The sequence below is a fragment of the Nerophis ophidion genome, linkage group LG08 (genome assembly GCF_033978795.1).
Source record: "Nerophis ophidion isolate RoL-2023_Sa linkage group LG08, RoL_Noph_v1.0, whole genome shotgun sequence".
Classification (NCBI taxonomy): domain Eukaryota; kingdom Metazoa; phylum Chordata; class Actinopteri; order Syngnathiformes; family Syngnathidae; genus Nerophis; species Nerophis ophidion.
In genome coordinates this window covers 74,665,745-74,680,216 of record NC_084618.1, presented here as the reverse complement: position 1 = coordinate 74,680,216, position 14,472 = coordinate 74,665,745, and the positions used below count along the sequence as shown (strand labels likewise).

At 40.3% G+C, this 14,472-nt stretch overlaps 1 protein-coding gene across 1 annotated transcript; it reads right to left on the bottom strand.

Moving 5' to 3' along the window:
* Positions 1 to 994: 994 nt before the first annotated feature.
* Positions 995 to 14,350, bottom strand: LOC133558382 (dephospho-CoA kinase domain-containing protein-like). The gene is made up of 5 exons (XM_061909727.1): positions 14,080 to 14,350; positions 8,646 to 8,760; positions 8,363 to 8,566; positions 4,618 to 4,705; positions 995 to 3,058 (listed from the first exon to the last, which is right to left on the bottom strand). Exons 2-5 carry the CDS (start codon positions 8,755 to 8,757, stop codon positions 2,773 to 2,775), a joined length of 690 nt encoding a protein of 229 aa, XP_061765711.1. The 5' UTR covers positions 8,758 to 8,760; positions 14,080 to 14,350; the 3' UTR covers positions 995 to 2,772.
* Between the last annotated feature and the right edge of the window lie 122 nt (positions 14,351 to 14,472).

Sequence of the window (14,472 nt, the reverse complement as noted above, 5' to 3'; positions counted from 1 at the left end):
GTATCAGCATATGATCGACAGAAGAGAGATTAGATAGATTATGTTTTCACAAAATCAGTCTTTTGTTGTATTTGTTAATGACTTTCCTCTTTTCTAATTTGTTTATATTGTTAAAATGTTGAATATTTTTGTTAAACAATGCCAAAGCATCAAATCTGAGGGTTCATACATTGCGTGAGCTTGCACTCAGTTTTGGACGCCACTGAATGCTGTGTTTTGATATCTTTTTTTTTTAAGAATTTTGTTTAATAAAAGGGAAAGAGGAACTACTGTATTTTGCGGACTATAAGTCGCAGTTTTTTTCATGGTTTGGCCAGGGGTGCGACTTATACTCAGGAGCGACTTATGTGTGAAATTATTAACACATTCCCGTAAAATATCCAATAATATCATTAAGATCTTTCACGTAAGAGACTAGACGTATAAGATTTCATGGGATTTTGTGATTAGGAGTGACAGATTGTTTGGTTAACGTATAGCATGTTCTATATGTTATAGTTATTAGAATGACTCTTACCATAATATGTTACGTTAAATAACCAACTGAGAAGGTGCCTGCTATGTTATGTGTCATATAACGTACACTTATTCAGCCTGTTGTTCACTATTCTTTATTTATTTTAAATTGCCTTTCAAATGTCTATTCTTGGTGTTGGGTTTTATCAAATACATTTCCTCAAAAAATGCGACTTATATATGTTTTTTTCCTTCTTTATTATGCATTTTCGGCAGGTGCGACTTATACTCCGGAGCGACTTATACTCCAAAAAATACGGTACTTTAAATATTGTGTTGATATTGTTCATATGTCAATTACACTCGCCTTAATTACATTTTAAAAATTACAGTTAATACATGTAATTAGTAGCAGTCAATCACACTCATGGATTATCTGTCTTGGAATCGTGCGCATAAAACTCTGATCTTCCCGATACATTTTGGTCTGATCTGAGCTGAATATGTAAGCAAAGTCAAAAAATTAAATGTAAAAACATTTTTATCCAGACAAATTTCATTCAGAGTTTAATTTGGCACCAGTTTAAATACCACATTTAAAACCCCATTGAAAAAGTTTCTGTACAATTTTTTGTTCAACTATTTACTTGAATTAAAAGTCTTCTGTAGTTTTTACCACCATATGTACAGTTTGTAGCATGCTCAGGATGAAGATGTGACAGCTTGTGTTTGTTTCAAACATTAGTCTGATCGTTTATGTGAGGCGTTGCAGTCTTTACAAAGAGTGTTGACACAAGAGAGACAAAGAAGAATCAGTATATGTACAGAAAGCTTTTAGAGTGTAAGAAAACACAATAAATTCACTCACTTTGCAGTTAAAACTGGATTGTCAATACATTCTTTCTCATAATAATCTTCATGTCAAGATAAAGTTATTAATAAACATACATTTTTCCGTGAGGGGAGGTTAGATCAAGCTACTCAGCTACAAAAGGAGTGGCTATAAAACTTCTTTATAAATGATGGTGGTAAAGTATATATTAAATCTATTTGTTACCATCACGCTATCATTATCCATCGTTCATGTGAGTAAACCAATGAAAATTGCATGTGGACACCTTTTAAATATTCATCTGTCAGTGCAAGTTGTGCTAATAATGCGCTCAAACGTTGTTCTCAGGAGAATTAGTAGGACATCTTACAAAAAATAAAAACCTGTGTTTACATGAGCGACGACCTCTGCAAATGTGCTACTTTCATTGGGAAGTTTTTCAGACAATATTCTGCTATTTACATCTATTATGCAAAATCTACTTTTTTTTTTACCTATTGCTACATGTTTTTGTGTATTTGGGTCCTGCGTAAGTCCCAAAAACTTGAACTCAAACCGTGGAGGAATTGTAGAGATAGTCATAACACAATCTTACCTTCCTTTATACTTTTCCAAATGAGCAGTTTGCCCCATTTGTGGCGTTTTTCCCCTTTTGTGATGTCAGCGGATAGCTCCATACATGGTAAAAGTTCACCTGAAGAGCTTTGCGCGAGTCCGTCATAGTAGTCCAACGCTGTAGTCAATAAGTTCTTTCTTTTTCTATTCACTTGTTTCGAAGCAGACTAAAAAAACTACAATATAGGTGACGGGGAGACGAGGCTGTCGAAGTGGAGGCACGTAAAAAAAGACCGCCCACAAAACGGAGCAGCCTGACGAAACGGTCAGAAAGCAGCTTGAAAACGGTCTGTAAAACATAATCCATGCAACATTTTGACCAAATAACTACCAATACATGCTATGTAGACCATAAGGCAGTGTTTTAAATGTAGAAAAAAAATCAGAATATGACCCCTTTGTATTTAAGTCAGATGACACTTACAAAATACCTCTAAAGTTGCACAAACTTTTGTTCAAATTCAATTGTGAGAGACTTTAAGCCTATTTTTTACGCTTGTATGACTAATGAAAATGTTTAAATAGTTCACTACTGTACTGTTTTAAATAACAGTTAAAGTTGATGATTACAATAGATTATCTCTATTGCCACCAAACCGTTTCGAACAATTTGGATTAAGTTGAACAAAAGATGGTATTTCCATATTTTTGTATGTGTAAATTTATGGTTTTCATTAGACAGAATCATAACACTAATTTATAAGAGCACAAAAATGTCACTGAACAACTATTTAAAGTGCATTTTTGTAAGAAATCCTACTAAATTATTCTGAGAGCATGGCTCCATTGTTACCAGCATGACACCAGGCTGTTGTGGAACTAACCTGCCCGCCTGGTGTTCACCTCACATTCTTGTCCTCAGGACTCTGCTAGGACATAAGCAGCTTGGCGGCGTACAGCAGGATCCCGCCCAGACCGGCAGTGGCGGCAACAGCCAGCACCCTGACCAAAAGGAAGTCCATGGAGTCCTCCAGCTTGGTGTGGAGCCGCAGGACTTGGCGCTGGGTGTCCTCTCGCGTGCCCGAGTTCTCAATGACGTGGCTGGCTAGGCCGCGCTTCTCGTTCAGCGGCATCTGGGCGGCCAGGCGCTGATCGGCCTCCTCCTGGGTGAGGCCGTCCCTCTGCATCAGGCGCGCCAGCTGAGTGGCAGGGTCACTGGAAAGGAACAGACAATGCCAGATTATTTAGTGCACATTGTGAGAAAAATCCCTAAGTGGTGAGTCACGCTAACGAGGCGCAGACAGCGAGTATGTGTGAAGGATCCAGGATGTCCAAAACTTTGGGCCTTATTGACAGTGAAAGTGTCAGAAACACACTTCAGAATAGTTGTGGTTTCAAACATGAAGCATGTAAAGCATGGATTCGGAAAAATGTGCACTGGACCGCATGGATCTTCATGCACCATTTTGTTTGTCAAATTGAAATGACTTTTCAGGCATTTTCAGGGTTTTTTTCATTTTTATTTATGTATTTATTTTACATATACCGGTACCTGTTTTAATCACTCCAAATTATTATGCAGCTTTCTAATCAAAATCATATTTTTATTTATATGCATATTTTAAACAAAGTTATTACTGTATAACATTCTAAAATATGTACTTATACTATATTATATACATTTAAATGTATAACATGCTTGAAAGGAGCAATTCTTTTCTATTTTATGACGGGGGATGTCGTGGCGCAGTGGTAGAGTGGCCGTGCGCAACCCGAGGGTCCCTGGTTCAATCCCCACCTAGTACCAACCACGTCACGTCTGTTGTGTCCTTGAGAAAGACACTTCACCCTTGCTCCTGATGGGTGCTGGTTAGCGCCCTGCATGGCAGCTCCCTCCATCAGTGTGTGAATGTGTGTGTGAATGGGAAAATATGGAAGTAGTGTCAAAGCGCTTTGAGTAACTTGAAGGTAGAAAAGCGCTATACAAGTACAACCCATTTATCATTTATTACACCATAAGAGGTTGTGTATCTTCTGAGCTTCTCTGCTGCCCATTTTTTTGTATATAAAAAATCATTAATTTTGCATTAAACATTAATTAACATTAGTAGAAATGTTATTAATAAAATATATACCTTGACTGTATTACACATATTCATTAGAATTATTAGCATGCATAAAATCAGCAATTGTATATTTTATTACACTATAAGATCCTCTCATATTGCTGTTGCCCAATGAAAATCATGTGTCCATTTTTGTATTGATAAAAAACAGATTTTCCGTTGAACAAAAAATATGTTTAAATTACATACATGTCATTAGAAACATTATTAATAAAATATATATACTAATAATATATTACATAATTTGATTTAAAATAATAATGAAAGCAGCAATTTTAATATGTTTTATTACATTATGAGATCCTCTCACATTGTTGCTGCTCAATTAAAATCATGTGTCTGTTTTTATATATACATAGAAAAAAATTTGACATTTAGCATAGAACACTTATTTTTTAATAAACAAATACGGTATTTTATTTAATTGCGCTATGAGATTCGCTTATCTTTTTTTAATTTTCTCTGTTGAAAAGAAAAACAAGGGAAACATTTGATGTACTTTATGTACCGGTACATGTTTTTAGTTCTACATTTATCTAACTAGGCTTTCTTTGAAGGAAACAGCAGAGGCCAATGAAACAGGAGTGACACATAAGCTAATGTGTCATAATTAAAAGGTCAGAATTGAGGGGACAACGGGTCGCTTACCAGTAAACCACAACGGTGTGGTTGAGAAACTGAGTGAGCCTTCTGGTTTCGAATAGAAGCGGCACATCCAACACGACGTAGCGGTAACCTAGAAAACGGAACATTGTTGTTGGGCACAAACTGAAAACATACGTGCAACATTAAAAAACGACAAAATGTTGACATGATGGGCACGGTGACATTTTTATCTACCAGTACGAGAGCTTGGAATATTTTCCCGGTTTGCTGCGCAGAATTGGTGATGACTCCATTAATAATTGCCCTACAAGCCAACTAAAAAAAAAGTTCCACTGTGTGTATTAAATGAAGAGAGAAAGGGATTTTACATGGGGATATTTAATTGCTATGCCTTGATTATAAAACACATAAAAGATAGATGCTATAAGTGGAAACTGCATGAGCAATATTTCAAACAATTATAGCTGTAACAAAACATCAACCTAATAATTTATCCAGAACTGAGCTCAGGCTACACTCAACTGAATTATTACACACATCTGCTGCTAGTCTCATCATTAAAAGTTGTAAAGCTAATTTGACCCGTTACTGTTTTATTTGCTTTTTTATTTTGCTTTTTTTTATTTGCCTACTGAAATGAGATTTTCTTATTTAAACGGGGATAGCAGGTCCATTCTATGTGTCATACTAGATCATTTCGCGATATTGCCATATTTTTGCTGAAAGGATTTAGCAGAGAACATCGACGATAAAGTTCGCAACTTTTGGTCGCTAGTAAAAAAGCCTTGCCTGTACCGGAAGTAGCAGGCAAAGTGGGCGTGACGTCACGAGTTGTAGGGCTCCTCACATCCTCACATTGTTTATAATCACAGCCTCCAGCAGCAAGAGCTATTCGGACCAAGAAAGCGACAATTTCCCTATTAATTTGAGCGAGGATGAAAGATTTGTGGATGAGGAAATTTAGAGTGAAGGACTAGAAGAAAAAAAAGTAAATAAAAAAAAGGCGATTGCAGTGGGAGCAATTCAGATGTTATTAGACACATTTACTAGGATAATTCCGGAAAATCCCTTATCTGCCTATTGTGTTGCTAGTGTTTTAGTGAGATTAAATAGTACCTGAAAGTCGGAGGAGTGTGGCCACGGGTATGTTGACTGCGAGTGTCTCTGAGGGAAGTCACGCAGCTGCAGCAGGACGGAAGCTCCGCTGATGTCTCCGGTAAGAGACGACTTATTACCACAATTTTCTCACCGGAAACTGCCAGTTGACATATGGTCGGGATCCATGTTCGCTTGACCGCTCTGTTCCACAGTAAAGCTTCACCTTCGGGAATTTTAAACAAGGAAACACCGGCTGTGTTTGTGTGGCTAAAGGCTAAAAGCTTCCCACCTCCATCTTTCTACTTTGACTTCTCCATTATTAATCGAAAAAAATTGCAAAAGATTCAGCAACACAGATGTCCAGAATACTGTGTAATTATGCGAGTAAAGCAGACTACTTATAGCTTGGATCGGGCTGGAAAATAATGTCCGATACAACCCAAGACGTCAAACGCACGCATCCTCACATCGCGACGTTTTCAACACAACACGTCGCGGGAAATTTGAAATTGCAATGTAGTAAACTAAAAAGGCCGTATTGGCATGTTTAGCAATGTTAATATTTCATCATTGATATATAAACTATCAGACTGCGTGGTTTGTAGTAGTGGGTTTCAGTAGGCCTTTAACTCTTCGCACAAATTCAATTGGAGTCGTCCCTGGGCTCATAGCGCTTCAAATATGGTTTCACATCGCAAATTGTTTTCTTTAAAGAAGAGTCTACAGTATGGGTGTCAAACTTTGGCCCGCCATGTAATTTCATTTGACCCTTGAGGCAATATCAAATTAACATTAGAGCTGGCCCGCCGATATTATACAGTGGCGGTGCCGCTTTGACACTGCATTCACCGCTAATACACATACCTGCCAACTCTCTCGATTTTCCCAGGAGACTACCGAATTTCAGTGCCCCTCCCGAAAATCTCCCGGGGAAACCATTCTCCAGAATTTCTCCCGATTTCCACTTGGACAACAATAATGGGGGCGTGTCTTAAAGGAACTGTCCTTAGCGTCCCCTACAACCTGTTGTCACGTCCGCCTTTCCTCCTTACTAACAGCGTGCCTGCCCAGTCACATATAATATGTGGCTTTTAAACACAAGCAAGTAAATGCAAGGCATACTTGATCAACAGCCATACAGGTCACACTGAGGGTGGCCGCATAAACAACTTTAACACTGTTCCAAATATGCGCTACAATGTGAACCCACACCAAACAAGAATGACAAACGAATTTCAGGAGAACATCCGCACCGTGACACAACATAAATAAAAATACCTTGAACCCCTTGCAGCACTAACTCTTCCGGGACGCTACAATATACACCACCCCAACCTGAACCCTGATATTAATGATCTACCATCCAAGAAAAGATGCCAGGTATCTGGCTTGGGCACGTCAGATTAGATGAGTGTGTCGCAAACTGAGCAGTAAAAAGGCCTGAATGGTTGATTTATTCATTGTTATGTTATCTAAAATTGTATTAGCCTGTGGAAAAAGTTAATGTTGATATTTACCTCAGAAGGCTACAAATATAAAAGAGGCATTCAATTGTTTATTTATATTTTATTTAATATACCATTGATGTCTTTTGAAAGTTGATTTTGCACTGTTAAGTCATATAAGCGTTGCTTGTTCCATACTCAGTGTAGCAAACTGAGCAATAATTAAAGTTTTATTCATGCACTTTCTCTTGCTACTTTAAGGCTTGAATGTTTGATTCATTCATTATTGTTATTTTATTTTCAAATGTATTATTAGCCTGTGGAAAAAGTTGATTTTGATATTTACCTCAGAAGGCTGCAAATAGAAAGGAGGCATTAATTTTTCATTTAAATTTTATATGATATGCCATTGATATTTTTTCATTATTATTATTATTTGAAACTCGATTTTACATGTCACTATAAAGTTATATAAGACTTGCTTGTTCAATATTCAATGCAAAACTTTTTTGGGCCCCTATTGGGACGGCGTGGCGCAGTGGAAGAGTGGCCGTGCGCAACCCGAGGGTCACTGGTTCAAATCCCACCTAGAACCAACCTCGTCACGTCCGTTGTGTCCTGAGCAAGACACTTCACCCTTGCTCCTGATGGTTGCTGGTTGGCGCCTTGCATGGCAGCTCCCTCCATCAGTGTGTGAATGTGTGTGTGAATGGGTAAATGTGGAAGTAGTGTCAAAGCACTTTGAGTACCTTAAAGGTAGAAAAGCGCTATACGAGTACAACCCATTTATTAAAAGGTTAATTTGTTCAAACTTGGCCCGTGGCTTTGTCCAGTTTTAAATTTTGGCCCACTCTTTATTTGAGTTTGACACCCCTGGTCTATAGCATTTTCAAGCGTTTAAATGGTTAAATGAATTAAAAGTATTCAAACTTAAAGTCTAGGCCAGTATCATGGCCACTGATTGGCTTAACTTGAGGCCTCATTACTTTATTGGATTAATAGTGTTAAAATTGTGTTATTTCATGTCTAAGGTGCTGTCATAATGTTGAAAAAACCTATTTTGAAGGTCGTATAGTTATATTATTTTTCGTGCTCGAACTTTGAAAATATTTGATTTATAATGAAGGATTCCTACTTGGCTGAAATTCGTTTATCACCGCTATTTATCACAATATATTGCGAGAAATGGGGGACGACAATATCGCATTGAGACAGCGAGAAAAAAAACAAAGAATCAGTCTCACCTCTGAGGAAGTAAAACACAATCTGCTTAAGCATCTCTTTATGAATCTCCGGGTGAGTGATGGAGTTGAGCAGCTTCCTCTTCCCCTCGTCGGCAAAGATGAGCCGGCCGAGCTTCTGCCGGTCGATTTCGCCGCTCTCCAGCAAGACCTCAGGCCCAAAGTGGAAGACGATGCGCGAGTGGGCGGCTGTGTGCGCCTCCACGACTGTTTTTTTTTTTTGTAATATCAGCTTTAATTAAACAAGGAAAATAATCATATGTACTATTTATATATTGTAAAGTACCTTTCCTGGCCACGACATCAGCATCAATGATAGGACACCCGAGATCCCGCAGCATCGACGACACTGTGCTTTTCCCTGAGGCGATACCACCTGTCAGCCCGACCAGGTACATCTCCTGATAGGAATAACAATAAATTGAATAAACAAAAAAAAAAGTGGATGTATTTGTACCAAACCTTTGGGGCATCATATCAATCAATCAATGTTTACTTATATAGCCCTAAATCACTAGTGTCTCAAAGGGCTGCACAAACCACCACGACATCCTCGGTAGGCCCACATAAGGGCAAGGAAAACTCACATCCAGTGGGACATCGGTGACAATGATGACTATGAGAACCTTAGAGAGGAGGAAAGCAATGGATGTCGAGCGGGTCTAACATGATACTGTGAAAGTTCAATCCACAATGGATCCAACACAGTCGCGAGAGTCCAGTCCAAAGCGGATCCAACACAGCAGCGAGAGTCCCGTTCACAGCGGAGCCAGCAGGAAACCATCCCAAGCGGAGGCGGATCAGCAGCGCAGAGATGTCCCCAGCCGATACACAGGCAAGCAGTACATGGCCACCGGATCGGACCGGACCCCCTCCATAAGGGAGAGTGGGACATAGAAGAAAAAGAAAAGAAACGGCAGATCAACTGGTCTAAAAAGGGAGTCTATTTAAAGGCTAGAGTATACAAATGAGTTTTAAGGTGAGACTTAAATGCTTCTACTGAGGTGGCATCTCGAACTGTTACCGGGAGGGCATTCCAGAGTACTGGAGCCCGAACGGAAAACGCTCTATAGCCCGCAGACTTTTTTTGGGCTTTGGGAATCACTAACAAGCCGAGTTGATTAGGCCAACAGTAGGATTTCTTTTATTTTGTGTGGTGAGCGTGGAAAAAAATAAGTACATTGTTTAAATTACTTATGAGAACGGCCGCTGTGGGACCTAAGGTGACGAAGTGTAGGTTATATTTAAAGGTATTCCTTACACCACTAATTTCAAACTCAAGGCCCGAGGGGCCAGATCTGGGCCACCACATCATTATATGTGGCCCACCAAGGTCTGGAAATAATATGCATCAATAAAGTACTTTATCTTTTCTGACTAAATGTATTTATTTTCATTTTGACGGAAAAAAAATGCAGGTACCGCATGACATTGCATACCTTTTAAACTTTAATATTATCCATCCATCCATTTTCTACCGCTTATTCCCTTAGGGGTCGCGGGGGGCGCTGGTGCATATCTCAGCTACAATCGGGCGGAAGGCGGGGTACACCCTGGACAAGTCGCCACATTATCGCAGTTAATATTATCTAACCAGGGACGGCGTGGCGCAGTGGGAGAGTGGCCGTGCGCAACCCGAGGGTCCCTGGTTCAAATCCCACGTAGTACCAACTTTGTCACGTCCGTTGTGTCCTGAGCAAGACACTTCACCCTTGCTCCTGATGGGTGCTGGTTGGCGCCTTGCATGGCAGCTCCCTCCATCAGTGTGTGAATGTGTGTGTGAATGGGTAAATGTGGAAGTAGTGTCAAAGCGCTTTGAGTACCTTGAAGGTAGAAAAGCGCTATACAAGTACAACCCATTTATTTATTCATTTAATGTAGGAAAAAGTGTATTATCATACTTTTGTTAAAATATTTAAATTTCTGCTTGACTTATGGTTATAGAGCAGGTTATCCATCAAATTGCACACTGTAAAAATGATAATACATTTTACTGCAAAATGTTCAACGTTTTTTACAGCATATTACTGTAAATTGAAAAAAACTCTACCATTGTTTTTATACGGGAAATTCTGCAGACTGAGCTGCCAGTGATGTTGCTGTGAGATCTATAGTTATCATTTTTTACTGTTAATGGTAAGACAGTATCAGTTTTCTAAAGGTAAAAAATTGGCAGCTCGGTTGCCAGAATAAAATAAAAACGATGGTAAAATTTTTCTATTTCAGTGGCCTAGTGGTTAGAGTGTCCGCCCTGAGATCGGTAGGTCGTGTGTTCAAATCCCGGCCAAGTCATACCAAAGACTATAAAAATGGGACCCATTACCTCCCTGCTTGGCACTCAGCATTAAGGGTTGGAATTGGGGGGTTAAATCACCATTAATGATTCCCGGGCGCGGCACCGCTGCTGCCCGCTGCTCCCCTCACCTCCCAGGGGGTGATCAAGTGTGATGGGTCAAATGCAGAGAATAATTTCGCCACATCTAGTATGTGTGTGACAATCATTGGTACTTTAACTTTTAACTTCATATGTTGCAAAAAACACTGTACATTTTATAGTAAAATTGTGTTGATTGAGTTGCTTGTTTTTTACTGTAAAAAAATACTGTACTGTATGTCAAAAATATATATAATAATCAAATGAATCGGCAAATTCATATATCATTCGTTGTTACAAGCGGCTCTCTGAGGGCAGCCATAACTACAATGTGGCCCTCAATGAAAATGAGTTTGACAACCCTGCGTTACATAATTGTTTAGATAGATACTACAATTACTGAGTCCCAAGTAATCACAGGCACATAAAAGAAATTAGTTGTTAAAAAGGTATGGCTAATGTACTACAGTAAATAGGGCAGTGTTTTTCAACGACATGAGTGTACCGCCAGATATTGTTTGGTGTGCCGTGATAAATTATGTAACTTCACCTAATTGGGTTAAAAATATTTTTTGCAAGCCAGTAATTATTGTGGGCATCACAGTGGAAGAGGGCTTACGAAGGTCCCGAATAGTCCTGGGTTCAATCCCGGGCTCGGGATCTTTCTGCGTGGAGTTTGCATGTTCTCCCCGTGACTGCGTGGGTTCCCTCCGGGTACTCCGGCTTCCTCCAACTTCCAAAAACATGCACCTGGAGATGGGTTGATTGGCAACACTAAATTGGCCCTAGTGTGTGAATGTGAGTGTGAATGTTGTCTGTCTATCTGTGTTGGCCCTGCGATGAGGTGGCGACTTGTCCAGGGTGTAAACCCCGCCTTCCCCAAAGGGAATAAGCGGTAGGAAATGGATGGATGGACAGTAATTATTGCCTGTGCTGTCAAGAGCTCGGAAGAGTAACCGTGTAACACTTCCATATCAGTAGGTGGCAACCTCGTAGCTAATTGCTTTGTAGATGTTTGTCGTGATCACAATATGCAGACGACAGCGGGAGGCAGTGTGCAGGTAAAAAATATATCTCATGCTTAAACCAAAAATAAACAAAATGCATTGAAGCTTCGGGATGGCTAAGCAAACCCAACTCAAACTGAACTGGTTGAAAAGTAAACAAAAACATAGTGTTGGACGACAGCAAAGACTTTCTGCTTGTGGAGCAGACGGCGTCCACAAAGTACATCTTACATGACAAAAAAAAAACATCAAAATAATAGCGCAAAACAAGAACTAAAACACTACACACAGGAAAACACAAAAAAAACTCAAAATAAGTCACGGCGTGATGTGACAGGTGGTGACAGTACACATACTTTGAGAAAAGAGCTATAGTGATGCATGCTTGGTTACGGTTCAAATTCACATCCAACAATAGCGAGAACGATTTTACAAGCGGCCGAAATGAGTTTTCTCCGCTAGGTGGCGGGGTTCTCCCTTAGAGATAGGATGAGAAGCTCTGCCATCCGGGGGGAGCTCAAAGTAAAGCCGTTACTCCTCCACGTCGAGAGGAGCCAGATGAGGTGGTTCGGGCATCTGGTCAGGATGCCACCCGAATGCCTCCCTAGGGAGGTGTTTAGGGCAGTGTTTTTCAACCTTTTTTGAGCCAGGGCACATTTTTGGAGTTAAAAAAAAATGCGGAGGCACACCACCAGCAGAAATCATTAAAAAAGCGAAACTCAGTTGACAGTAAAAAGTCGTCGCCGCAATTGTTGGATATGACTTTAAAGCATAACCAAGCATGTATCACTATGGCTCTTGTCTCAAAGTAAGGTGTACTGTCACCACCTCTCACATCACATCCTGACTTATTTGGACTTGTGTGCTGTTTTCTTGTGTGTACTGTTTTAGTTCTTGTCTTGCGCTCCTATTTTGGCGGCTTTTTCTCTGAGTTTTCCTGTAGCAGTTTCATGTCTTCCTTTGAACGATATTTCCCGCATCTACTTTGATTTTATCCTTCATCGTGGGGACATTGTCATATCATGTTCAGATGTACATTGTGGAAACCGTCTTTGCTCCACAGTAAGTCTTTGCTGTCGTCCAGCATTCTGTTTTTGTTTACTTTGTACCCAGTTCAGTTTTATTTTTGTTCTGCATGGCCTTCCCTAAGCTTCAATGCCTTTTCTTAGGGGCACTCACCTTTTGTTTATTTCTTGTTTATTCATCCATCCATCCACTTCTACCGCTTATTCCCTTTTGGGGTCGTGGGGGGCGCTGGCGCCTATCTCAGCTACAATCGGGCGGAAGGCGGGGTACACCCTAGACAAGTCGCCACCTCATCGTAGGGCCAACACAGATAGACAGACAACATTCACACACTAGGGCCAATTTAGTGTTGCCAATCAACCTATCCCCAGGTGCATGTCTTTGGAAGTGGGAGGAAGCCGGAGTACCCGGAGGGAAGCCACGCATTCACGGGGAGGACATACAAACTCCACACAGAAAGATCCCGAGCCTGGGATTGAACCCAGGACTGCAGGACCTTCGTATTGTGAGGCAGACGCACTAACCCCTCTTCCACCGTGAAGCCCTGTTTATTCATTAAATACCTTTTTACCTGCATACTGCCTCCCGTTGTATCAACATCTACAATTAGCTACCTGCTGCCACCTAATGGTATGGAGAGTATTACACGGTTACTCTGCAGAGCTCTAGACAACAACAACACATAATTTGCAGACTATAATTACTTGTTTGCTAATAAATATTTTTAAACCAAAAAGGTGAAATTAAATAGTCTTCCACAGCACACTAGTGTGGTTGAAAAACACTGGTTTAGGGCACGGCTGACCGGTACGAGGCCACGGGGAAGACCCAGGACACGTTGGGAAGACTATGTCTCCCGGCTGGCCTGAGAACACCTCGGGATCCCCCTGGAAGATCTTGACAAAGTGGCTGGGGAGAGGAAAGTCTGGGCTTTCCATCTTAGGCTGCTGCCCCCGCGACCCGACCTCGGGTAAGCGGAAGAAGATGGATTAATTGACTTTTTATTGTCAATATCGGCTCCTGACTTTCATTGTTTTCTGCTGGTGGTGTGCCTCGGGATTTTTTCGAAGAAAAAACTGTTCCTTGGCTCAGAAAAAAATGAATAACACTGATATAGGGAAATGCAGTAATAGAACAATTATAAAACACAAAAAATATGTTGATGTACTTAATGACACTTCCGCTATGACGTCACTATTAGGGTCAAGAGGTAGTTATCCAAGTGCCCTCATTATTACTTCACTTCATTTGATATGTACATTTCCCCAAGTACTTGTATTTTACCTCTCTGATATTTGTCAAACTTAGCTTACCTTTTTATCGTGCGCCGATCTTTAAATGAGTAAAAGTGGAGCACCGTGGAAACCTGCTAAGAAGTGAATGCTAACACAAGTATCGGCAGCGTCAAAACGTCCACAAATAGACGAACAGGCGAAGCCATTGTCTTTAACAGTCCGTCTCTATAAGTTAACAGTCAAGCAAAAATGACACAAGTATTTGACACTTGTGATATAATGAGCTAGAACTCCCAGGGTCATCCACATGCTAACAACCGGATGTCGGACCACGGCGTGTCACTGCAATGTGCTTCCTCTAGCGCAAGTGGATTGGATATTCAGTTCCACACAAAGTACATCAATTGCAATTATGAATGTCTTCAATGGCGGGTTTGTTTTATTAAAGGCCTACTGAAATGAGATGTTCTT